Source organism: Staurois parvus, unplaced genomic scaffold (genome assembly GCF_062004578.1).
Source record: "Staurois parvus isolate SC_StPar_1 unplaced genomic scaffold, SC_StPar_1.0 ptg000769l, whole genome shotgun sequence".
Taxonomy (NCBI): domain Eukaryota; kingdom Metazoa; phylum Chordata; class Amphibia; order Anura; family Ranidae; genus Staurois; species Staurois parvus.
The window spans coordinates 329,671-354,134 of NW_028318565.1; the positions used below are offsets into that span (position 1 = coordinate 329,671).

At 46.9% G+C, this 24,464-nt stretch overlaps 3 protein-coding genes and 1 pseudogene across 3 annotated transcripts; 2 read left to right on the forward strand and 2 right to left on the reverse strand.

The window, feature by feature from the left end:
• Nucleotides 1-2,925: 2,925 nt before the first annotated feature.
• On the forward strand, nucleotides 2,926-3,018 carry LOC149444838 (U2 spliceosomal RNA; annotated as a pseudogene).
• Nucleotides 3,019-19,602: 16,584 nt separating this feature from the next.
• On the reverse strand, nucleotides 19,603-20,011 carry LOC149444839 (histone H2B 1.1). Its single transcript, XM_089654437.1, has one exon. It carries the CDS (start codon nucleotides 19,981-19,983, stop codon nucleotides 19,603-19,605), a length of 381 nt encoding a protein of 126 aa, XP_089510563.1. The 5' UTR covers nucleotides 19,984-20,011.
• A 265-nt stretch (nucleotides 20,012-20,276) lies between these two features.
• On the forward strand, nucleotides 20,277-20,750 carry LOC149444840 (histone H2A type 1). Its single transcript, XM_089654438.1, has one exon. The coding sequence runs from the start codon at nucleotides 20,300-20,302 to the stop codon at nucleotides 20,690-20,692; it is 393 nt and encodes a 130-aa protein (XP_089510564.1). The 5' UTR covers nucleotides 20,277-20,299; the 3' UTR covers nucleotides 20,693-20,750.
• Nucleotides 20,751-22,310: 1,560 nt separating this feature from the next.
• LOC149444841 (histone H4) lies at nucleotides 22,311-22,622 on the reverse strand. The gene has a single exon (XM_089654450.1). The coding sequence runs from the start codon at nucleotides 22,620-22,622 to the stop codon at nucleotides 22,311-22,313; it is 312 nt and encodes a 103-aa protein (XP_089510576.1).
• Nucleotides 22,623-24,464: the final 1,842 nt, after the last annotated feature.

Below are 24,464 nucleotides of genomic sequence, written 5' to 3' on the forward strand. Positions count from 1 at the left end.
TTCTTCTCATCCTTCTTCTTCTCATCCTTCTCCTTCTTCTCATCCTTCTTCTTCTCATCCTTCTTCTCATTCTTCTTCTCATCCTTCTCCTTCTTCTCATCCTTCTCCTTCTTCTCATCCTTCTCCTTCTTCTTCTTCTCATCCTTCTCCTTCTCCTTCTTCTCATCCTTCTCCTTCTCCTTCCTCATCTCCAAGGGCATTTAAATTAAAGGTACAGTGTTCTGCACTAATTTAAAGGCTCTCTGAAGCCTAGAAACCCTTTTAATAAGTTAAATTCGTAGCAAAATAATTTGCATCAAATCAAATTTCTTCCTCAAATTCGGCGAATCAGCCGAATCGAATTTTTGAATAATTCGCTCATCTCTAAATGTGAATGTCAGAGAACTGTCAGAAATAGCGGAGCTCTGCAGATACACTTTTTGCCGGCTGTAGAAGGGATGAAAATCGGACGATCGGGGACAATTCGATTCGTGCATCCGAAGTTGGCTAATATTCGGATTCGGCACGAATCAAATTTTTCCTGAAATTCAAAACGAATTCCACTTCGCCTGGTTCGATTCGCTCATCTCTAGTGGCTATGCTCACAAAAAGTCTCACACATGTGGCACCCCCATACTCGGTAGAAGTAGCAGAATGTATTTTGGGGTGAAATTCCACATATACCCATGGCTTGTGTTATAAATATATCATTTAAATCACAACTTTGTGCAAAAAAAAAATGTAATTTTCAAAAAACTTGTGGGAAAAAAAAATAAGTCTTCCATGGACTTAACATGCCTCTCAGCAGATAGCTTAGGGTGACTACTTTCCGAAAAGTTGTCATTTGGGGTTTTTTGTTCTATCCTGGTATTTTAGCACCTCAATAAATGTGATGGGCAGTCAGAAAGTAAAAGCTGTGTAAATTTCATTATCTATACCATAGTTTGTAGACGCTATAACTTTCCCACACAGCAATCAATATAAACTTATTGGGAATTTTTAACTAACAATATGTAGCAGAGTACATTTTGGACTAACTTTTTAACAACATTTTAATTTTTTGGATGTTTTTTATGACAGAAATTAGAAAATATTGAGTTTCTTTCTAAATTTTCAGTCTTTTTTTTTTGTTTATTGTGCAAAAAAAAAGTGCGCACGTGATCAAATACTACCAAAAGAAAAATCTATGTTTGTGTGAGAAAAGGACATAAATTTAATTTATGTACAGCATTGCATGACTGTGCAGTTGTCAGTTAAACTAGAGCAGCACTGTATAGCAAAAATGATGTAAATTGCAGTATCTATACCATGGTTTGTAGATGCTATAATTTTCACACAAAACAATCAATATACACTTACTGGGATCATTTTTTACCAAATACATGTAACAGAATACATTTTGGCCTAAATGTATAACTAACTTTGAGTTTACTGTATACAGTTGTGTTCAAAATAATAGCAGTGTGTTGAAAAAAGTGAAAAAAGCTGAAAATCCTTCTAATAGCTTTTATTTCCATCCAAATTTCTTCCAAATTGAAGAAAAGTGAATATTAAATGGTTCAAAAAAATAGCAGTGTTTGTATTCTTTTTTACAAACTCAAACATTCACTATATAAACTGAAAAATGTTTGAAGATTTTGCTTTCCTTTGAATGACTTCATGAATATTTGGTTGTAGTCGCACTGTTTCTGAGAACTGCTGTACATCTGTGTTGCATGGAGTCACCCAACGTCTGGCCCCAGTGATCAGGTATTCCAGCCCAGGATGATTGGAGGACATTCCACAGTTCTTCTCTATTTCTTGGTTTTGCCTCAAAAACTGCATTTTTGATGTCACCCCACAAGTTTTCTATTGGATGAAGATGCGGGGATTGGGCTGGCCACTCCATAACGTCAATCTTGTTGATCTGGAACCAAGATGTTGCACGTTTACTGGTGTGTTTGGGGTCGTTGTCTTGTTGGAACACCCATTTCAAGGGCATTTCCTCTTCAGCATAAGGCAGCATGACCTCTTCAAGTATTCTGATGTATTCAAACTGATCCATGATCCCTGGTATGCGATAAATATGCCCAACACTGTAGTATGAGAAACATCCCCATATCATGATGCTTGCACCACCATGCTTCACTGTCTTCACAGTGTACTGTGGCTTGAATTCAGTGTTTGGAGGTCGTCTGACAAACTGTCTCTGGCCACTAGACCCAAAAAGAACAATCTTACTTTCATCAGTCCACAAAATGTTGCGCCATTTCTCTTTAGGCCAGTCAATGTGCTCTTTGGCAAATTGTAACCTCTTCAGCACATGTCTTTTTTCCAACAGTGGGACTTTGCGGGGGCTTCTTGCAGATAGCTTGGCTTCACATAGGTGTCTTCTAATTGTAACAGTCCTCACAGGGAACGTCACACCTTCTTTCATCTTCCTGGAGCTGATTGTTGGCTGAGTCCTTGCCATTTTGGCTATTCTTCTATCCATTTGAATGGTAGTTTTTCGCTTTCTTCCACGTCTTTCAGGTTTGGGTTGCCATTTTAAAGCATTTGCCATCATTTTAGCTGAGCAGCCTATCATTTTCTTCACTTCTTTATATGTTTTCCCCTCTCCAATCAACTTTTTAATCAAGGTATGCTGTTCTTCTGAACAATGTTTGGAATTACCCATTTTCCTCAGAATTTCAGAGAGAAATGCACTGTAACCAGCATGTACAACATTTGCTGCCTTCCTTCCTTAAATAAGGGCAATAATTGCCACCTGTTTTTCAAAGAATGAATGACCTCACTAATAGAACTCCACACTGCTATTATTTTGAACATGCCCCTTTCAATGAGTGATTCAATGACACAGAATCAGCAGCATGCATGTCATGACTGTTGGGTCTGTTGGATTTATATTACTCTACTACACCTGCTAGTAAATTATTTGCCATGTAGAAATATCATTTCCACCAAAAAATCGCTTCTCGGCCTTTTGGCTAAGATCAAGTGTAGTATCGACCTTGCCTTTAGGGGTGTCCCTGCTTCCAGCTAGGACGTTGAGAACCACTTGCATCTATCCCAGCCATTTGGTCTGTGTGGGGTACCCTCTACTCGGCCTGGTAGGATCGTCAATTAAATTCGGCTTCACCTGCTTGCTGCTATTGGGTTTGAGGCTTAGCCCCCACACAGAACGAGTTTGTGATCTTCCCCCCCCCCTTGTTCACTCTGCGTTACTACCTCCGGGCAGTAGACGCTCAAGAGCCTTTTCAAAGGCTAAGCAAGCGAGAGTGAAGCCGCCGAGGAAGAAGAAGGAGAAGGAATCCGCTGAAGATCTCTTGGAAGCCCTCCTGAGAACTCCTCTGCGACAAGATGGGGAAGAATAAGCAAACCGCGAAGAAGCCACTGACCGCCACCGCCGCCAAGACCCCGGGAGAAGCCCCCTCCACCTCCACCTCAGAACGCTCCGGCCCTGCAGAAGGTCTCCCCCCTCTGGAGCCCTGGATGAAGCAGACAGTCGTGCTGCGGCTGAAAGAGGTGGAAGGCAGAATCCCGGAGATGACCCCGGAAGTCTTCGGCAAGAAAATGATTCTGGATCAAGGATTTAGCAAGGCAGAGACCCTGTCGGTGCAGTCCTTTGTGAAGAGCATTTTCTTTATAACCTTTGTTTCATTACAGGTCTGCAGAAGGTACTGGGAGATGGTGAAGACCTCTGGGCCTGATTCCCCTTTCCGCAAGTTTCTTGCAAATTCTCCCATTCAAAGGGACGAAAGGCGGATAACGGTGTCCATGAGGAACCCTCACGTCCCCGGTAAAGATATCGCCACCTATCTCCAGAGGTTCTGCGTCGTGTTGAAGGACCCAGTCCGGATACTAGATGCCAACGGCTTCTGGACAGGTAAGTGGGCCGTGTTTTGCAGATTGCTGAGAGATCGTCCCGCTGGAGATCTCCAACACCTGCAACAGTGCTTCTCCCTGGGAGCGTCAGCAAGACTCCTACATTACCCGGATCAACCCCAGTCATGCCGCAGGTGCGGTCAGCCGGGGCACGAGGGTAAGGATTGCCATGTGCTTTCATGTAGGTTCTGCCGGTCTGCACGTCACAAGACCAAGGATTGCCCGAGGTCCAAAACCTGCAACCTCTGTGGACGGTCAGAGCACGTCTACAAGGACTGCCCAGAGAGAAGCAGGACGTATGCGGGGGCCCTGAGCAAGGGCCCAGCTGCTAAACCAGCGCCACAGAAGCCTCAGAAGGACCCAGGTAAGAAGGACCCAGGTAAGAGGAACCCCCCACCCCCTCCCCCCGCCCCCCCTGCCCCTCCGGTGTCAGAGGCCGCCCCCCCGGACCCTGGTCCCCCTGCCCCTTGCCCTCCTGCCCCACCCGCCCCTCGCCCTCCTGCCCCCCCTGTCCCTTGCCCTCCTGCCCCCCCCACCCCTTGCCCTCCTGCACCCCTGCCCCCCCTCCCGGGCCCAGTTCCACCCCCCCCTGACCTGTCCTCACAGGAGGATTTCCCGCCCCTTCCCCCTGCCACCCCCGTCAGCAGCTCTGCAGCGGGGATCAGGAAGCGGAAGAAGGAGCAGGCCAGCCCGGCGGCGGAGGACCCCTCCTCCGCCACCAAACGGCCTGCCGTCCTCCAGGATTCCGCAGGTCCCGACCCCGTGGGGGAGGACCTCGACACACTGGAGGAAGAGGAAGAGGTGGAAGAAGAGATGGCTCTGACCCGGTCGGGGCCAGATCTCTCCACCGACTTCGATGAGGTCCTCAACGAGGTCCTCAACCAGATCGGTCTGAGCCAGGACCCTGGCCAGGCCGCAGAGGTCACCCCCCCTCCCCAGGGGAGGTAAGCACAGCCCCTGCCGACTAACCCCTTCATCTCTTTCCCATTATGGCTGAGATCTCTATCTTTTCCATTAATGTGAGGAGCATCAAGGATGTGTCTAGGAGGCAGACTGTGCTGAACTTTCTCTCCACACAGCAGAGTGATGTCTACATGCTTCAGGAGTGCTCCCTTCCCCCTCTGAGGAGGCACACTCATCTGTCCTCCCAGTGGACCCACGGTCCCTCCTACTGGTCTGGGGGTGGCGATTGCAAGTCCGCAGGGGTAGCAGTTCTTATCAGGGAGGACGTTTCACTGTTGACTCCGTCCATGAGTTCGTCTGTGGCCGCCTTTTGGTCATAGACGGCTCATGGGCGGGAGAGCCCGTTAGGCTCATCAACGTGTACACCTCCCCGGAGAAGAACACGCGGCTGGAGCTTTTCCAAACCCTGCGGACGCAACTCGTCACAACGAGAACAGTAGTGATCGGCGGTGATTTTAACTGTCCGATAGAGGAGGATGGGCGCAGCTCCAGCATGTACGCAAAACTCGACGCCACCTCAAAGCTGCTCCGGGAAGTGATTGCGGAGGCTTCCCTGCAGGACGCCGTGGGATCCGTGGGGCGCGGTTCCGTGAACTACTCATGGAGCCGTCCCCAACGGATCTGTGTGTTCCAGGATTGACTTTGTGCTCACCTCCAGGGCAGTCAGGCACCGCGGGTTCTCCATGGTTCCCTGCTTTTTCTCTGACCACAGGGCCATTCAGTTACGGGGTGACCTGGGAGAGGGCTTTGCCCCGGGCCCAGGCTCCTGGAAGCTGAATTGCACCCTGCTGGACAATGAGGAACTGCTAGAGGAGCTCAGGGAAACCTACGGTGCCTGGAAGGAGGAGAAGTATTTCTTTCCCAAGGTAAGCGACTGGTGGGAGTTTGTGAAAGTCAAGCTGCACAGCTTCTTTCAGGCCAGGGGACGCCAGCAAGTGTGTGCCAGGAGGAGGGAACTCAGGAGATTGCAGCGTCAGCTGCAGTCCCTGCAGGACCTTCATCTCTGTGGCTGGGACGTGAGGCAAGACCTGGAGGACACCAAAAAGAGCTTGAAAAAGCACTTTGAGGAAGAATCCAGGCACATTGTCTTCCGTGCCAAGGTGGAGCATCTAGAGAAAGGTGAGAAGTGTAACTCTTTCTTTTTCAGGAAACTCCACTCAGGACACACACCCCTGTCGGAGCTGCGCGACAAGACCGGAACACTCCAGAAGGGGAAGGAGGCCGTGATGGAAGTGGTCAGCGACTACTACACAGACCTCTACTCCCCCAAAGAAACAAACACGGCAGCAGCCGACAGGTTCTTGTCAGGTATCTCTAACGCTATTGATCCTGCAGGTTTGTCGGCCACCAACGCCCCCTTGACGTTGGAGGAGCTGCACTCTGCCGCTAAATCCTTTAGGCGAGGCAGGACCCCGGGCTGCGACGGTCTCCCAGCGGAGCTCTATGTAGTGCTGTGGGACCTCGTGGGCCCGGACCTGCTCGAGCTGTACGAGCAGATGGTGGTGGAGGGGAAGATGCCTCCTTCGTTGAGGGAGGGGATGATCACGATCCTGTACAAGCGTAAGGGGGAGAGATGTGACTTGAAAAATTGGCGTCCCATCTCTCTCCTGAATGTGGACTACAAGATCCTCGCCAAAGTCATGGCGAACAGGCTGAAGGCTGTCATCGGACAGATCATCCACCCGGATCAGACTTGCGGCATTCCTGGCCGCAGGATTGCGGACAGCCTCGCGCTTGTCCAGGACACGGTCCAATACGTCAAGGACCGCCGTGTGCACGCGGCCCTGGTCAGTCTTGATCAGGAAAAGGCCTTTGACCGTGTCTCTCATGGGTTTATGTGCAGAGCCCTGCGCAGGTTTGGTCTCGGGGAAATGTTTTGTTCGTACGTTGATATTATGTACAATGATATATGCAGTTCCGTGCAGGTGAACGGCTGGAAAACTGACCCCTTCCCGGTCCTCTCCGGGGTCAGACAAGGCTGCCCTCTCTCACCACTGCTTTTTGTTTGCTGTATAGAGCTCTTCGCCGAATGCATCAGACGGAATCCAGAGATCAGGGGAATCACCGCACCGGGACCAGACAGAAGGGAAGTGAAGTGCTCGCTCTACATGGACGACGTGACTGTGTTCTGTGCCAACCAGCGCTCCATCGACCTGCTCGTCCAGACCTGCGAGGACTTCGGCCAAGCTTCGGGGGCAAAGGTCAACTGCGGGAAGTCGGAAGTCATGCTCTTCGGAAAGTGGTTCCTGCCTTCTTCTGCATCCATGCCCTTTGGCATCAAGACAGACTTCATGAAAATTCTGGGAGTTTGGTTTGGTGTCGAGGGCGCAGCCCTGAAGTCTTGGGAGGAGAGACTAGCAAAGATGCGTCAAAAATTTGGACTATGGAGCCTCAGAGACCTCACCATTGAAGGGAAGACACTGGTACTCCGCAGTGAGATTCTCCTTGTGTTGCAGTACCTCGCCCAGGCCTGGCCCCCTCGGGTCAACACCTGTAAGGCCATCACCAGGGCGGTGTTTCACTTCATCTGGGGCTCCAAGATGGACAGAGTGAAGCGGGCAGTCATGTTCAAGGAACCCCTCAAGGGCGGTAAGGGCGTGCCCGACATCGCCACCCAACTGAGGGTGTTCTTTGCTTGCAACTGCATCCGCAGAACTTTGCCCAAAAGGATTATGGACTCTGGCGGGAACGCAATGTCTCGCTTCTTCCTGTTGCCTCTCTGGAGGTCCCTTGGGTGGGACACTTGGGACAGTTCCATCCCCTACAACTGGGACACTCCTTGGTACTACTTGGATACCTTCAAGTTCATCAGGGAGCAAGGGCTGCAGGGAGTCAAGCCTGACTTGTGGAAACCAAAGACCATCTACAAGCTGATCCGAGCCAGCGACATTTTGGAGTCGGTTCCAGGCCTGCCTTCAGACACCTGCAAGGTGGTCTGGAGGAATGTTTCTTCCAACATTCTCACCAACAGGCACAAAGACCTGGCATGGATGGCAATCCAAGGGGGGTTGCCTCTCAGGACATTTATGCATGCCAGGAACCTGAGCAGATACAGACACTGTCCCTTCTGCATCATCCATGAGGAAATGTCTCACCACGTTTTCTGGGAGTGCTCATTTGCTCAGGCCCTGGAACCTGAACTCAAGGACTTTGTACCACAGACAGCCATCACTCACTTTGGGGTGTTGAATGGACTATTCTGTGGGACTTTTTCTCTGGAGGACATTGACGGCGCCTGGCGGGTGCTGTGCTGTTTTAAAGACGCTTTATGGTGCGCCAGAAAGCGCCTCATCCACCAGCGGGAGAGGATGTCCATTGAGGACTGCCGCAGACTGATCCTCAGTCTGCTCAGAGACTATTCCTTGATGGACTTTAAGGAGGAAGAGGACGTCTGAAGATTTCCCCCTACTCCCCCTTGCGTGTCTTTGTCCTTTCAATAAAGCTTCGGGCCTGTGTTTTCCCCCTTCCCCTCCCCCCCCCCCACACACACACCCGATGCCTATTGTTGATCGTAATATTCGGTTTTCGTTTTTGCATGCATTAGTAATATTAGGAAACGTAATGTGTATTAGGATGCTATAGTTTCGGGGTAAGCGGCGTCATGCATGACGTGTTGGTCTGGGGGATTCTTCCTCTACGCACATCACGTCAGGCATCATACCGCTGAGCGAATGTATTTATTTCCGAATGTATTTATTGTATGCTTGGAACTATATTGCAATGTGGTGCGCTGCATCGCAGTATAGGGTGAGATGTACCCCGATTACAAGTATCATGTTGTTTTTTTTTTTTTTTAAAGAAACTTTATTTGGTTTTATTGTATACACACAGTAACCAACGGTAAAATTATGCAGTAATCATAGCTTGGCAACATGTCGAAGCCGATGAAAGAATCAAGAACAATAATTGTACATGAAAACAAATTGTCAAAACCCCAAGAGAAACAAAGAGGCATCAGAGAAATTTAGTAAGGAGAAAGTTACTTATAGGAAGGAGACATCGTCTGATGTAACAGGTTACAGGGGCTTAAAAATAGAGTCTACAAGGGTTTAGAAAAGTACATGTATATGTATATGTATAAATCTTTATCTGTATAATTAATCTATAGATGCGCAAATGTATACCATGTTGACCATTTGTCAAATGACCAAGAGGAAGGTCATCGTGTATATGGGTAAGAAGTAAATGCAAAATGAGAGCAGAAGGTAGAGATAGAGCAGTGAAGAAAGGAGAACAAGGAGCTGCAAGAACCAGCCCAGAAAAGAGTATACGGACAGAAAAGAAAAGAAGGAGAAAAAGGAGGGCAAGGAATTTTGTTACTGAAGATCAGAGATCAGAAGTCAGAGGTCTGAGATCAGAAGACCAAGAGGACGGGCCAGAATATAGAGATTAGGACACTAAAATAATAGGGTGTTAGAATAGTAGGCTACTATGATGATATAATATAATAAGAAGCAGCTCAACATTACATGTGAAAGTGTGCTATTACGGGGACTCTTCACTGAGGGGTCCACAGCGAAGCGAGATTATGAAGGACAGCGAGAATAAGAAAGCAGAAGCCAAGGCGTAAAAAGGGCAGATAGTCAAAGTAGGTGAGTATAGGTTCTTGAAGACTCAGAGAAGGTAATTTAGCAGTCATTTGCCCCCTAAGACAACTAAAGCACGTGCATCTGGAATCGCCTAGAGGCTAAGTTAGGGCTAGGTTAGAAGTCCTTGGGAGGGAAGCTGGGTCTCCGAAGTAGGAAATGTTCTTGAAACATATTGACCCCATTTGCGGAGGAACTTTTCCTCTCCTGATGTAGATGGAGAGATATGGATGTTGAGCCGATCCAAGCGAAGTAAGAAGTTGAGTTCCAATTTGACATCTGAGATAGTTGGCGGGCCGTTGGAAACCCATTTTTTTAGAATAGATCTTCTTGCAGCCATCAGACAGGTGGACATCCACGGTTTGGCGGCTCTGAGCCTAGCAATGTGCTGGTATGTAGCAGCAGACACGGAAGCATCCAAGTTGCCGAAAAGAAGCAGCAGTGGGTCTCTAGGTAACGGGAGAGTAGTGATGAAAAGCATGAAGTTCAAAAGTTGGTTCCAAAAGGTAGAGATCGATGGGCAATTCCAGAACCTGTGGTGAAGTGTCGGCTTACATAGACCACAGAGCGGACACGTAGAGATCGATGAGTCTGAACGTGAGTACAGACAGGGCATATAAGCGTGATGCATAATTTTAAACTGTTGCTCCCGCCAAAATTCGTTTGTGTTAAATGCACAGGTCATGTTAAAACCTGCGAGTATTTGTTCCGCAGTGAAGGCATTGTCAAAGTCTCGGATCCACGATTTGATGGATGTGGAGGATTCCAGCGGTGTTGCATAATGCATAGACAATTGACTATATATATCGGATATGTTATATTTCTGATTCCTAACAAGGACCTCTATCACCGTCGTGCAGAAACGAGTAAGTTTATTTTGAGCTATGGATTGCACAAAATTCCTGATTTGTAAAATGTACAAAAAATGATGAGAAGGCAACTCAAATGAGCTAAGGATTTGTTGGAACGGAAGGGGAGATCCTGATGCACAGTCATATAATTGGCTAACAAGTCTAAGTCCCTGGTTGTACCATAAATCGTAAGCTGCATGTTGTTGAGAGACAGAGAAAGAAGGATTGTGATGAATGGGAAGAAAACGAGATATCCAGGGAGAAACTCCTAGTCTACGTCTGACCTCCCTCCACGTGAACAGTGTGTCCCGTATGAGTGGATTATGTTTAAGATGCTCCGGGAGTGAGTTAAAGTTGGAGTGTAGAAGGGCTGACAGATCGAACGGGCTCACCATGGCTGACTCAAGTTGGTAATTGGAGAACACGGACGCTCGGGAGAGCCAATCTATACACACCCGTAAAATGCAGGATAAATTATAAAGCCTAATATTGGGGAGGCCCAGACCGCCCTCACATCTAGGGAGAAACAACTTATGTATGGCTATGCGCGAGCGACGCCCCCTCCATAGGAAACTAGAGATCGCCTTGTTTAACTTGACTATATCCGTATGTTTGAGCAGGAGTGGGATAGTTTGAAGAGGGTATAAAAGCTTCGGAAAAGTCGTCATCTTGAAGAGATGGGCTCTGCCCATGAGTGATAACGGCAGGTCTTTCCACATTTCCAATTCTCCTAAAATTTTTTGGATCACTGGCGAATAATTCAGAGAATAAAGGGACGAGGCTAATTTTCCAATTTTAATACCCAGATAAGTAATATGGTTAGTATTAATTTTAAATAGAGAGTTGCAGGCCCAATCAGGAAGCCGAGCATGATATAGGGGAAGAACCTCACTTTTCGCAAAATTTATACGGAGACCCGAGCAGCACCGAAATTCTGCGAAAACTGTCTGAATATAAGGTAAATCTAGAGTTGGGTTGGAGGTGAATATTAATATATCGTCCGCAAATAAGGCTATGCGGAGATCTTGTTGACCAATTTGAATACCATGGAGGCGTGAGTGAAATAACAGGAAACGGGCTAAAGGTTCTAGAGCAAGATTGAAAAGCAGGGGGGATAATGGACACCCTTGCCTTGTTCCCTTATAGAGTAGAATAGGGTTGGATATTTTTCCCGCTGCTACTATCTGGGCCATTGGGGCAACATACATAGCCTGAATCAATTGTGTAAATGGACCGGAAAAGCCAAATTTAGCAAGGACTAGTTTGAGCCATTGAAAACTGACATTATCAAAGGCTTTTTCAGCGTCAAGAGAGACAATTGCTAGATCCTGTAGTGGGTTGATTTTAGCCTGATGCAAAACTGAAAGCACTTTGCGGATATTTGAGGTGGCCGATCGTCCCTTTATAAAACCCGCTTGAGAGGGGTGAATAAGCGAGGGTAAAATAATGGCCAAGCGGTTAGCTATAATTTTAGAAAGGATCTTTGCATCTAGATTAAGGAGGGAAATGGGACGATAAGATCCAGGATCCGAAGGGTCTTTGCCTTTTTTTGCTATTAATTTAATATGGGCTTGTGAAGCCGATGGGAGATAAAGCCCACTCTCCAGGATGGACTGATAAACCAGCTGTAGAGTAGGAGAGAGGGTTTTATCCATGAGTTTAAAGAATTCAGAGGTGTACCCATCTGGACCTGGAGCTTTACCATTGGCTAAAGATCTAATAGCTAGACATATATCCGCTTGTGATATAGGGGCATTTAGAGATTGCAGCGCTATTGGATCTATTTGAGGTAGATTTACTCTGTCTAGAAAGGATTGTGCTTGTTCCTGGTCAATAGGATCCGGCCCATATAGCTTTGCATAAAAGCTTTCCAAAATAGATATGATCTCTTCCGGAGATTGTTTAAGTGCTCCCTGAGAGTCTTTAAGAGAGGTGAATTGTGTGGGGGTGAAAGGCTTCCTACACAGGCGCGCCAATAATTTGCCTGGTTTATTACCATACCTATGATATTGTAAGTCAAGATGTGAATGGTATAATGTTTCCTGAGCTGCCGCCCATGTGTCAAACTGGTTTTTAGCATCCACCCAAGCTTTCCTGTGTTCCTGCGTATTGGACTCTGCCATATCACTCTGTGTCTGCCTAAGAAGGTTACTAGCCTCAGTAAAGTTATGCAGAATTCTTTTTTTATAAGCGGACGTAAAGGCAATGATTTTACCACGTAATACCGCCTTCCCCGCATCCCAAAACAAATTTGGGTTGGAAACGTGGGCCGCATTAGTAATTTGGAAGTCTGACCATGTGTCTTTTAATTGCTGGGCGAGTTCCTGATTGTTCGCCAGAAACGAAGGAAAGCGCCATATCCTAGGATGTGGCGTAGGGTCTAGAAAATTTATAGTAACAGAAATCGGTGAGTGATCCGATATGGCTATGTCATGTACAGTCGAAGATACCACATGATTCAGTAGTACGGGGTTACAGAAAATGTAATCGATTCTAGATAAAGAATGATGAACAGGGGAATAAAAAGTGTAGTCTTTGCCGTCCGGATGTGCTAAACGCCATATATCTGTAATTTGCATTGCTTCAACGAAGCTACATAGTAAAGTAGGTGTTGGACGGGAAATCTGAGAGGAGCGAAGTCCACGTCCAACACTCTGTGATTTATCCTCCTGCTCTTGCATAACGGAGTTAAAGTCCCCTCCCAGGACGAGAGGCTTGTGAATATAGGCCGCCAGCCGCGTCGAGAGGGCTTGAAAAACCTGTCTCGTCGGGGAGTTGGGTGCGTAAAAGTTGGAGAGAACCAGCTCCTGGGATCCAAGTTTAATATGTACTGCTATAAAACGACCCTCAGTGTCAGCGTCCATGGAAATCAATTCAGGATTAAGCCGTTTGTGTATAAGAATAAGTACCCCAGCTTTATTGTTTAAGGAGGAGGAGCCAAAGATCTGGCCTACCCAGAGTTTACGCATACGGGCAAAATCCGATTGGGTAAGATGGGTTTCTTGGAGCAAAGCTATATCCGCGCGTAAACGCCGCAAGTGTCTTAGTATCGCCATGCGTTTGTGAGGAGATCTGAGGCCCTTAACATTCCATGAAAATATACGTGTCATTTTAACTGTTGTAATATATATAGTGAAAGGATAAGAATCTTACCAATTAGAAAAGGAGGGACGGGTGGCGTTGCTATGTAGGGCAAATGGAGGTGGTTGGAATCTGGTCTCAGAGGACAAAGGAGCTCTCCCAAGAAGTAGAGATAAGAAAGAAGAGAAGAGAAGACAGAGAGAGAGGCAAGGGCCCTATTTGAGCCCAACAAAAAATCAAAACATACAATATACCAGAGCAGTAAACAGGACTTCACGTCATTCCGCATGCTGTTTCCACCAATACCAGCGTAACCGGGAATGGCAGGGGAGGGACCTGCCCCAGGGACCATTGCCGATTTGTTGAGGCGAGGAAGGGCGCCCCGCAAACTTATTCCCAACAACGGCTCCAGCATCCCGCCATCCACAGCAACGCTGAATATGGAATCAGGCACATGCAGGAGTAAGGGAGTAGTAAAATCAGGCCTGTAGGTAAATTAAACATTAACAATGTAACGGGTGATTACGAGGAAACACCTCAACATCAGAAATTACAAAAAATAAACTCGTGCTGAACAATCAATAGATTCATACATTGGAGTGTGATAAGATATCAGTAAATAATAAGAGGAATCTTTCCAAGATGAAAATGAAAAGAAAAAACAAAAAAACAAAACAATGGAAGAAACACATCCAATTGAGCCAATCGGATCAGGAGTAAGGCTGGAAGAAGTTGTGAAGAGACCGATGGTTCCTCAGATCTTCAAGGCGGGCGAGATTTGGAGGACGCTAGATTAGTGCGTTGACGTTTGGGGGGGTCTTTGCGAGGGCTGCGTTGGTCTCTAGGACCACTATTCCTACCCGCGGGATCCCCGTCCCTTAGGTGGTCTTGTAAATATTGGTGGGCTTCTTCAGGATGAACAAAAGATTTAGAATCCCCCGATGGTGCAGTAAAACGTAACGTGGCCGGATATGCAAGTGAGAACTTTATTCCTTTCTGGTAAAGAGTAGCACAGACTTGCTGGAATGCTTTCCGTTTACGTGATACTTCCTGTGAGTAGTCCGCAAATAATAGCAATTTGTGACCCTCAATTTGCAGAGAACGGGAGTTACGGAAAGAGGTGAGGATCGCTACGCGGTCAGCATAATTAAGATAGCGGACAATCACAGAGCGTGGCGCACGACGCTCGTTAGATGGGGGGCCCAGGCGATGAGCTCTCTCCACCTGGCAAGAAGAAGATAGGCCCAAAGCTGCAGGGATCCGCGCTGAGCAGAGATCAGGGAGAGAACCTGTATTAAAAGATTCCGGAAGACCCACAATGCGTAAGTTATTCCTACGTGATCGATTTTCCAGATCATCGATTTTATCCAATATACTTTGCTGTACACGATTGGATTGTGAAGTGACCGCTTGCATTGAATGAAATTCATCTTCTAAATCTGATATGCGCTGCTCAGCCTCAGATAAACGTTTAGAATGGTCGCCTAAATCTTTCCTTAGCTGTTCAATGCCCATTGTGACAGCTCTATCTACAGCCTGTGTTATGTTTGGGAGCAGGATAGAGGACACTGCCTGAGCTATTTGCACATACTGCTCAGGAGTGTTATCAGTTACAGAAGTGAGTGGGCAGGCAGTGTGGATGGTGAGGAGAGGCTCTGTCATACCTGCTCCCTCGGTGTTATTCCGTTCTGTGCCTGTGTCCATGCTGTGACAGGCATCGTCGGCCATCTTGGCTGCAGAGGGGGGAGAGCCGCATCCCTCCGCCCTGGCCGCCGACTCATGGCCGGACTGCGCCGGCAGAAGGTACCGCTCCATGCTGGGGCCGCTGCAGGAAGGTAAGGGGCACCCCAGGACTGTATAGCGGGGGTCCCCGAGGCAGTAGGCAGGCTTTGTAGAGCCGGGATCCCGGGAGCCGCGGGTCCCGCGAATTACAGCATCCGGCGCCGGAACCGGAAGTCATCATGTTGTTTTTGATGCTTATGTAATAAAAGTATCTTTTCAATCAAAAAAATTTGCCATGTAGAAATATAATTTCTACCAAAAACAGTGATTGATCCGGTTAGTGATGTCTGACTGCTATTATTTTGAACACAACTGTATTTTTTTATAACAGAAAGTACTTTTTTTAATTTCCAGGTATTTTTTGTTAAAGCACAAAAAATAAAAAGCACACAGGTGATCATATACCACAAAAATAAAGCTCTATTTGTGTGAAAAAAAAGGACACACATTTTGTTTGGGTACAGCATTGCATGATTGCGCAATTTCCAGTTGCCGAATAGCAAAAAAGAGGCCTGGTCAGGAAGAGGGGTAAATCCTCAGGATGACAAAAAAATGGTTCCATTAATGTAATCCATCATCAATCACAGCGTCCAGTGTTGTCCTGATGATGCGGACTTGCCAAAATTAAAAAAAGAAAACTATGCCCGCCCACCCGTCTGCACCCACCCGCTGAGCACTCTTTGCAATAAGACAGGTGTGACAGTTGCCGGTCAGATGTAAACAATTGGGAAGAGCAGGTGGGGACGTCACCGTTAGTTACTTTTTTCTGGTTTGTTTTAATTTTGGTGAGTCGGCATCCTTGTGACAATGCTGGACCCCATGATTGACAATAAATTACAATGATGGAGCCATTTTTTTTATTTTTGTTTTAAATTAATATTAAAGGACTTGTCAAAATCAGTTTTGTTTCAATTATAGGATTTTTTAAAAAGATTGGTCTCTTTTGTTTTTTTTTTTACTGCATTTAACCCTTTAATGAATGAGTCGGTGTGCAAGAACCCCTTACTCATTCACAAGTGATCAGGGTGCCCCTTTATTTATTTCAGGTACTTATATAGCGCCGTCAATTTACGCAGCACTTTACATATATTGTGCATTCACATCAGTCCCTCACCCTCAAGAGGAGTACAATCTAAGGTCCCTAACTCACATTCATATACAAAGGCCAATTTAGAAAGGATCCAATTAACCTACCACCATGTCTTTGGAGTGTGGGAGGAAACCGGAGTACCCAGAGGAAACCCACGCAGGCACAGGGAGAACATGCAAACTCCATGCAGGAGGTGACATGGCTGGGATTCGAACCAATGACCCCAGTACTTCCAGGTGGAAGTGCTAACCATTTAGCCACTGTGCTGCCCCATTTATTTAAATGGGTACTCTGATAACAAGCTGCCCTGCCCACAGACCCTCACATCCACTGGACCAGTGTTTTGGGGAAGGTCCTTGTCCCTTCCTTCCTAGTCCAGCCAGGCTTGTGCTCGGATCAAGGGACTGGTAGGAATTTAGGGGGGACCCCACACTTTTTCACCCATTTTATGAGGGGTGGGATTCCCCTTAAAAGTCCTATCAGGCCTAAAGATCTGGTAAGAATGTGGGGGGCATGCTTTTTATTTATGTATTTATTTAATAAAAATGTAATTTAAAAAAAAATGTCAGTCCTGCTTCAGCAGGTTCTATACATTGCACAGATGTGCAGCTTTGCAGATAGTTTAAAGGGACCCCCCAGGCATGGTATTTAAAGGAATTACAATGACAAACGACTTCCCCTTTAAAACCTGTAGTTTTTGTGAAAAAATTGTTTTCACTGATTCTTGTCCCTCAGTGCAGTATCCAAGTCCCCATACCCCTTTTATAGCCAAAAACTTGAATATAAGCCTTCAAAATAAGCACTTTTGAATTTACAAGTGAGTCCCATAGACTTGCATTGAGCGTGAAGTTCACAGTCGAACATCTATTAGGTTTGAACGTTCAATCACAATTCACTTCTATTACCTACCACAACGGCTCTTCTCAGAGCCACCCACAACTCCATACACAATTCTATAAACCTCAGCTTTATCAACCGATTCAGTCACAGGGAGGAAAATCAGGAGATAGGAAAAAGGAGGAAAGCGGTAACTGACCATTGTGGATGTATGGCGTGGCTCCTCCCCCAAGTCGATCATCCTCAAGTTATGTTGTTACAAAATCTATAACTACATTTTTTGTATTTGTTGTTATAATTTAGATGATAAAACGGTATATAGTTTAATAATATATTATACGTTTTTTTTTTTTTTTTCGTTTTTTTAAGTCCGCAAACGTGCAAAAAACCCATAAGTGTTCACAAAATAAGTGTAAGTGCAAAACACCACACGAAAAAATGTACTTAGGGGTGTGCTTTGTCTCTCCTACGAAGGGGATGGACCACTACCCTGATCCCCCGGGGCACGAAGCTCCTGACAGGGACAAGGTTCCCATTTGGTCCTCCTGGCCAAAAGGCCTGGTGGACCACCGTTCCTTGTGGCCAGCTGAAGCCAGCCACCCAGTACTTGGTCAGGGGGCTCTCCCGAAGAGAAAACCCCCCAGGGACAGGGGAGGAAGGAACCAAAAGGCCACACATCCTCCCCCTAGACTTCAGGGCAGGCCCGAGGACCCACACCCTCCATCCTGAGAAAAACGCACACATAAGAAAGACAAAGTGACGTGGGAGGTGAAATAAATGAAATAAATAGATAATAAAAAAAAGTGGTCGTGCCAAATTGTGCACAGACCAGGCCCTGAGGCCTGTAGCAAAAATTGCCCCGAACTTAGCCAGAAGGCCTGGTCCTAAGGGGGCTGTGCAGGAAAAGTGGTAAACACAGTGGCCATGTGCCTTTTCACACTGGGGTCCCACACCCAGGTGTTACTAAGGGCAAACATGAGGCGACCACTCAGGGGGCACTGGTTTGCAGACTTTCTGCCTTCCCGACCCCTGGCCAGACAAGGTAGATCCGTTCGAATCAGGAGGAACTGGGTCCTTCCGGTCTTCTCGGGAGAATTACTCACGGGCCCCAGCTACTACTTGTGGGCGCCACACTTTCTGTTCCAGCCGTCCAGACCCCCATCATTCCAGCAGGGGTACTATACAACCAGCCATCACCACAAAGCTAGAATGGCCGTGGAGCACCCCTACTGGACACTGATAAGAATAGATACTACACTTTATCTTAGCGAAAAGGACAAATGTTATACATTCATAGAAAATACTTTCAGTGTGAGACTCTGGGGAAATGACATCTTATTCCAGGGACTGATCTTATCCGCCTTCCTTGAGTGGTGATGAGTTTCTCCTGAAGATCAGAGATCGTTCAATATATACCGAACAACGATCCTCCCGACTGAGGGAACAGATCTCATCACCTCCTTCACACTCCACGTAGAAAAAAAGATGTTTTACTATCTGAAGGAAACGTCTATAACTGTCATTGGCTCAACTTTCTAATTGCTTCATTCAAATCTCCCGCCGGAATTCTATGTGACGTCACAGACAATCCGCCCTCTTACCGCCAAATCTGATACAGCGAACCATCCATATACCGTTTTATCTGGGAAGATCGATTTCTTTTTTTTAATCACTGAAAACTCTCATAATACAAAATCCGACAATATATATACAAAACAAGAGCCCTAAACTAGTCCAAGTGTGTCCAGAAGTCCCCATCCTGACAATGTCCCCCATCCCCCTGTATACTGACAATGTCCCCCATCCCCCAGCAGCATCCCCCTGTATACTGACAATGTCCCCCATCCCCCAGCAGCATCCCCCTGTATATTGACAATGTCCCCCCTCCCCCAGCAGCATCCCCTTGTATACTGACAATGCCCCCCCTCCCCCAGCAGCATCCCCCTGTATACACGTCTCCAGACATGAGCCTGCTCTGTGCATAGTCCTACATATGTCATCAAACACAAAGCGAACCTGTCCCCCCCCATGACCCCTATAGATCTATATTCCTGGATTCTATAGGATCGCCCTCCATAGGATGGGAAATACTGACTTCTGTATCGGGGAAGATATACAATGCGATCGGGCGGTTTATTTTCCGGCTCCCAATAGCAGACAATATTCAATGTACAAATGAGAACCTTTACATCTCCAAGAGGGAAAACATCAGAAATTCCGGAATAAGGAAAATGTGGGACTCGGATGGATTTCTGGTACCTAGAATACATCTTCAGATTTATACCTTCCAATCAGATTGTACGACAATGACCGATGTCATGACCCATGGAAGGCCGGCCATACATTCTACAACATTCCTGTAGATTCCCCCAAACCAGGTGCCCCCTCCAATGTGTATCCAATGAGGGAGGCCCTTGTACTACAGAATGACGAATGTCCAGTGTAAGTGTGACGTGTGTGGGACCTCTAGCGGCAATACAATGTGATAACAGCTCAGTGATTGGAATGGTGGGCGGCTCTTAGAAGAGCCTTTGTGTCCTTGTTGGGATGATGGGGCCCCGGGGGGTGATTACTTGGCGCTGGTGTACTTGGTGACGGCCTTGGTGCCCTCGGAGACGGCGTGCTTGGCCAGCTCTCCGGGCAGGAGGAGGCGGACGGCGGTCTGGATCTCCCGGGAGGTGATGGTGGAGCGCTTGTTGTAATGAGCCAGGCGGGAAGCTTCGCCGGCGATGCGCTCGAAGATGTCATTGACGAAGGAGTTCATGATGCTCATGGCCTTGGACGAGATGCCGGTGTCGGGGTGGACCTGCTTGAGCACCTTGTACACGTAGATGGCATAACTCTCCTTCCTAGTCTTCCTCCGCTTCTTGCCGTCCTTCTTCTGGGTCTTGGTTACGGCTTTCTTGGAGCCCTTCTTGGGCGCCGGCGCAGACTTGGCTGGTTCAGGCATGATCAGGGTTCACCACTGCTTGGCTGGCTGCAAGGAAAGTGTGCTGGAGCCGCCCTCATGTGCTGCTTTTATAGCCGGCCTATGCAAAGGAGCCTCATCCCTCCTCACTCTCCTATTGGAGGACTCGCTCATGTCATGCAGAGTGACGTCATGCTTCCTTTCCTCGAGTACAGATTAGTGTAGAAACAAGTCTGTTCGCTATTGGCTGAACTAAAAAGCAACCAATCCCAGCGTGTGACGTCAGAGCATGGAGTGTATAAAGGAGAGGAAGCGGCTGCTGGGACCTATCTGTGTGTGATTCGTCAGTCATCCAATCATGTCTGGTCGCGGCAAACAAGGAGGCAAGACTCGGGCTAAGGCCAAGACCCGATCGTCCCGGGCTGGTCTGCAGTTCCCCGTCGGTCGTGTTCACCGTCTGCTCCGGAAGGGCAACTATGCCGAGCGGGTCGGGGCCGGAGCTCCCGTCTATCTGGCCGCCGTCCTGGAGTATCTGACGGCTGAGATCCTGGAGCTGGCCGGCAACGCCGCCCGAGACAACAAGAAGACCCGCATCATCCCCCGACACCTCCAGCTGGCTGTCCGCAACGACGAGGAGCTCAACAAGCTGCTGGGCGGCGTCACCATCGCCCAGGGAGGAGTCCTGCCCAACATCCAGGCCGTGCTGCTGCCCAAGAAGACCGAGAGCCACAAGGCCGCCAAGAGCAAGTAATCCCCCCACAGGATTCCCTTCTATCCGCCAACACAACGGCTCTTCTCAGAGCCCCCCACATCTCTATACAAAGGGCGGACATACGGCTTCTATGGACACCAATCCCACACTCCTCTCTATCTCCCGGGGAGGTGATAGGACACCAAGTCCTGGGGAGGGATGACCCCCCTCAAGTCTAATATCCTGCCATCACGTGATTGGACAATCCATCTGTAGAGAACATTATAAATGTTACATTTCATTATGATGACAATTATGAAGGTTCATACAATTAATAATACAAATGATTTCAGTGTGAGATTCCAGGAAATGGACATCGGAGTCCGGGGACTGATCTCCACCTTTCACTTGTGATGAGTTTCTCCTGAAGATCTGAGATCGTTCAATATATACCGAACAACGATCCTCCCAACTGAGGGAACAGATCTCATCAAACTCCGAGAAGAAACAAATGTTTTATTATCTGAAGGAATCGCCCAGAACTGTCTGTTGGCTCCACTTTGGAATTCAGCTTTCCCTGTCATAATACAAAAGCCGGATACATTTCTATGGATTTATCGTAAGGAGAACATTACTGGATGATGAAGGAACCGCCCACAGCTGTGATTGGCTCAGAGTTCAAACTGTCATCAAATTCTTCCCGCCGGAATTGTGTAAATCGTTACAAATATTCCGCCCGATTATACCGCCAAATCCGAGCCGGAGAACAAAGGAGATCATCAGATGAGACATCCGAGAAATATCATCGCTCTCATCCCAAGTAGATGTATTGATGAGTCTGGAGATGGATTTCCATATTTACCGAATTATGTAAAACATTGTGAATGCAAGTATTGTAGATTCCATGATCAGATCCGTATGCGATCGTGTCCCTCCTTCAGACATGTAGCAGTTACAAATCCCCCCCCCCAGTTGTATTGATTAGTCAGGGATGTCTACAGATGTCGGTGATTACTGAGTCATGTCAATCCTTGTTCTGTTATCTCTGTCCCCAGGATTCTCTATATCCAATGTGTTTGCGGACTAAATCACAATGACTAGAAATGGATTCTGATGATCACTTCCATATATTGTCTTGTATCCATTCTCAGAATCCAGGATTCCCCTCCAACATACAGAACACGAGTGACATTATACATGTCACAGATCTCTACCTTTCTATATGATGGGAATAAAGTATTGTACGATTCTTCATCAGATCTGTATACGATCATGTCACTGACCGATATGTATGTGTCCCCCAGACATTTACCATATCACATCCAGATTAATACGAAATGTCTGGTAAAAAGCATGACACTGCCAGATACATTTGTACAATGAATCGATAGAGAAATGACATGTATGAAGAACCAAATCAGGTGATTGGACAGATTCATTAGTGGAATTGCCGAACTATATCTATACATGACGTCATCCTGTTCTATAGAATAACTAACGGATAGTTCCATCACCCCCCCCCCCCCCCCCATTACTGGAATGAGCGGCGATCCTTCTCCCCCCGGGAGGAGCAAATAGAACCCTGGAGATCATAAATCAATAGCCCTTTGTATGAAAAGGTGGGCGGCCCTGAGAAGGGCCTTTGTGACGATGAAAGGGGGGGGGGGGTTGTGAGAATTTATCCTCCGAATCCGTAGAGGGTGCGTCCCTGCCGTTTGAGAGCATAGACGACATCCATGGCGGTGACGGTCTTCCTCTTGGCGTGCTCGGTGTAGGTGACGGCATCGCGGATGACATTCTCCAGGAAGACTTTCAGCACTCCGCGGGTCTCCTCATAGATGAGGCCGGAGATGCGCTTGACTCCCCCTCTGCGGGCCAAACGTCGGATGGCGGGTTTGGTGATGCCCTGGATGTTATCCCGGAGCACCTTCCTGTGGCGCTTGGCGCCGCCTTTCCCCAGACCCTTCCCTCCTTTACCGCGACCAGACATGACGATTCTTCTCTGCTGCAAACACCGACTGAGCTCTGGGCTGGGCCCGCCTTCCTTTTATACAGCCTGAGCGGACCTGATGGGAACCTTCCTGGGAAGAGGCGGAGTCACACCCATTCATTACACACAATACAATTGTATTCATTTGTAACCATTATACACATTCTGCGATTTTCAAATATATAGACATCTCCAGGAGAGAAATCTATTAATTCTGCTCATTGGTTTTCTATTTCTTCCTCGGAGATTACACAGAAACATTCATCTTTCACATTTCAGAACACAAACCATCATCACCAGTTACTATTGTTTATTATAATGTCAAATGTATAAAATATTACCGTGAACAGGAAAATATATACTGATAACCCACGTTTCTGTTTATAAATATTGCGGACCTGATGGGAGACTGAAAGAAATAGGCGGGGCCACAGCAATGCATTCCTCTGCAAAGAATATCACTTTGTAACTAGAAATCAGCAAAATGTTTACAAGTTTCTAAGAGGAAACCTATTTGGTTCTTCAGACGTTATATTATTTCTACCGATTCATTGTACATATGTATCTGGCAGTGTCATGATCACTACTTATTCCTACCAGTCATTTCACATTTTGTATTATCAATATTCTGAATGTGATATGGGGGGGGGGGGGGGGTCAGTGACTGCTACGTGTCTAAAAGAGAGACAAACACACATCGGTCATTGTGACATGATCGTATACAGATCTGATATTGCAATGTCCAATTCTATATAGAAATGTTTCACACGATTCAGTAATCATCAGAATTAATTTGTAGACATTTCTGACTAATTGATAACTCTACTTGGAATGAAAGTGTTGGTGATTATTCGCCGATAAATGTCTCATCTGATGATCTCCTTTGTTCTCCGGCTCGGATTTGGCGGTATAATCGGGCGGAATATTTCTTTGGAACGGTCTACACAATTCCGGCGGGCAGAATTCGGATCCTCAGCCAATCACAGCTGTGGGCGTTGTCTCCATCACCCAGTAATGTTTGTCTGACGAGAAGTCCATAGAAATGTATCCGGAGATCTCGGTGTCGATGTTTCTAGTGCAGGAAGTGTTTTCTTGTTCTGTAGACTTTTCATTGATCTCTTCTCTACAACTAAATCAACAGACTAATAACTAGATCTTGTCGGGTTTTGTATTCTGAGGGATTGGAGTGACAATAACACATTTCATATGAATATTCGTAATGCTCCTATAATGATGTTTGGCTGATCGCAGAGCCTGGAATGAATGGAAGGGTTGATCGATCTTCCCAGATAAAACGGTAAATGGATGCGGTCGGCTCTCCGTATCGGATTTGGCGGTAAGAGGGCGGATTGTCTGTGACGTCACATAGAATTCCGGCGGGAGATTTGAATGAAGCAATTAGAAAGTGGATCCAATGACAGTTATAGACGTTTTCTTCAGATAGTAAAACATCTTTTTTTCTACGTGGAGTGTGAAGGAGGTGATGAGATCTGTTCCCTCAGTCGGGAGGATCGTTGTTCGGTATATATTGAACGATCTCTGATCTTCAGGAGAAACTCATCACAACTAAAGGAAGGCGGATAAGATCAGTCCCTGGAATAAGATGTCATTTCCCCAGAGTCTCACACTGAAAGCATTTTCTATGAATGTATAACATTTGTCCTTTTCGCTAAGATAAAGTGTAGTATCTGTTATTATCAGTGTACAGCAGGGGTAATAAAATCAGTTATTTTAGATCTTGCGACAACGTAAGGAAAGGATCTCCGACTTGAGGGGGACATCACTCCACAGGACTTGGTGTACGAAGCATATATGTATGGAGGGAATGGAGGAAACCAGTCA

What these genes read in the sequence shown, in the direction of transcription:
- LOC149444839 (XM_089654437.1), bottom strand. Translation starts at nt 19,983, where the DNA reads ATGCCTGAACCAGCCAAGTCTGCGCCGGCGCCCAAGAAGGGCTCCAAG.
- LOC149444840 (XM_089654438.1), top strand. Translation starts at nt 20,300, where the DNA reads ATGTCTGGTCGCGGCAAACAAGGAGGCAAGACTCGGGCTAAGGCCAAG.
- LOC149444841 (XM_089654450.1), bottom strand. Translation starts at nt 22,622, where the DNA reads ATGTCTGGTCGCGGTAAAGGAGGGAAGGGTCTGGGGAAAGGCGGCGCC.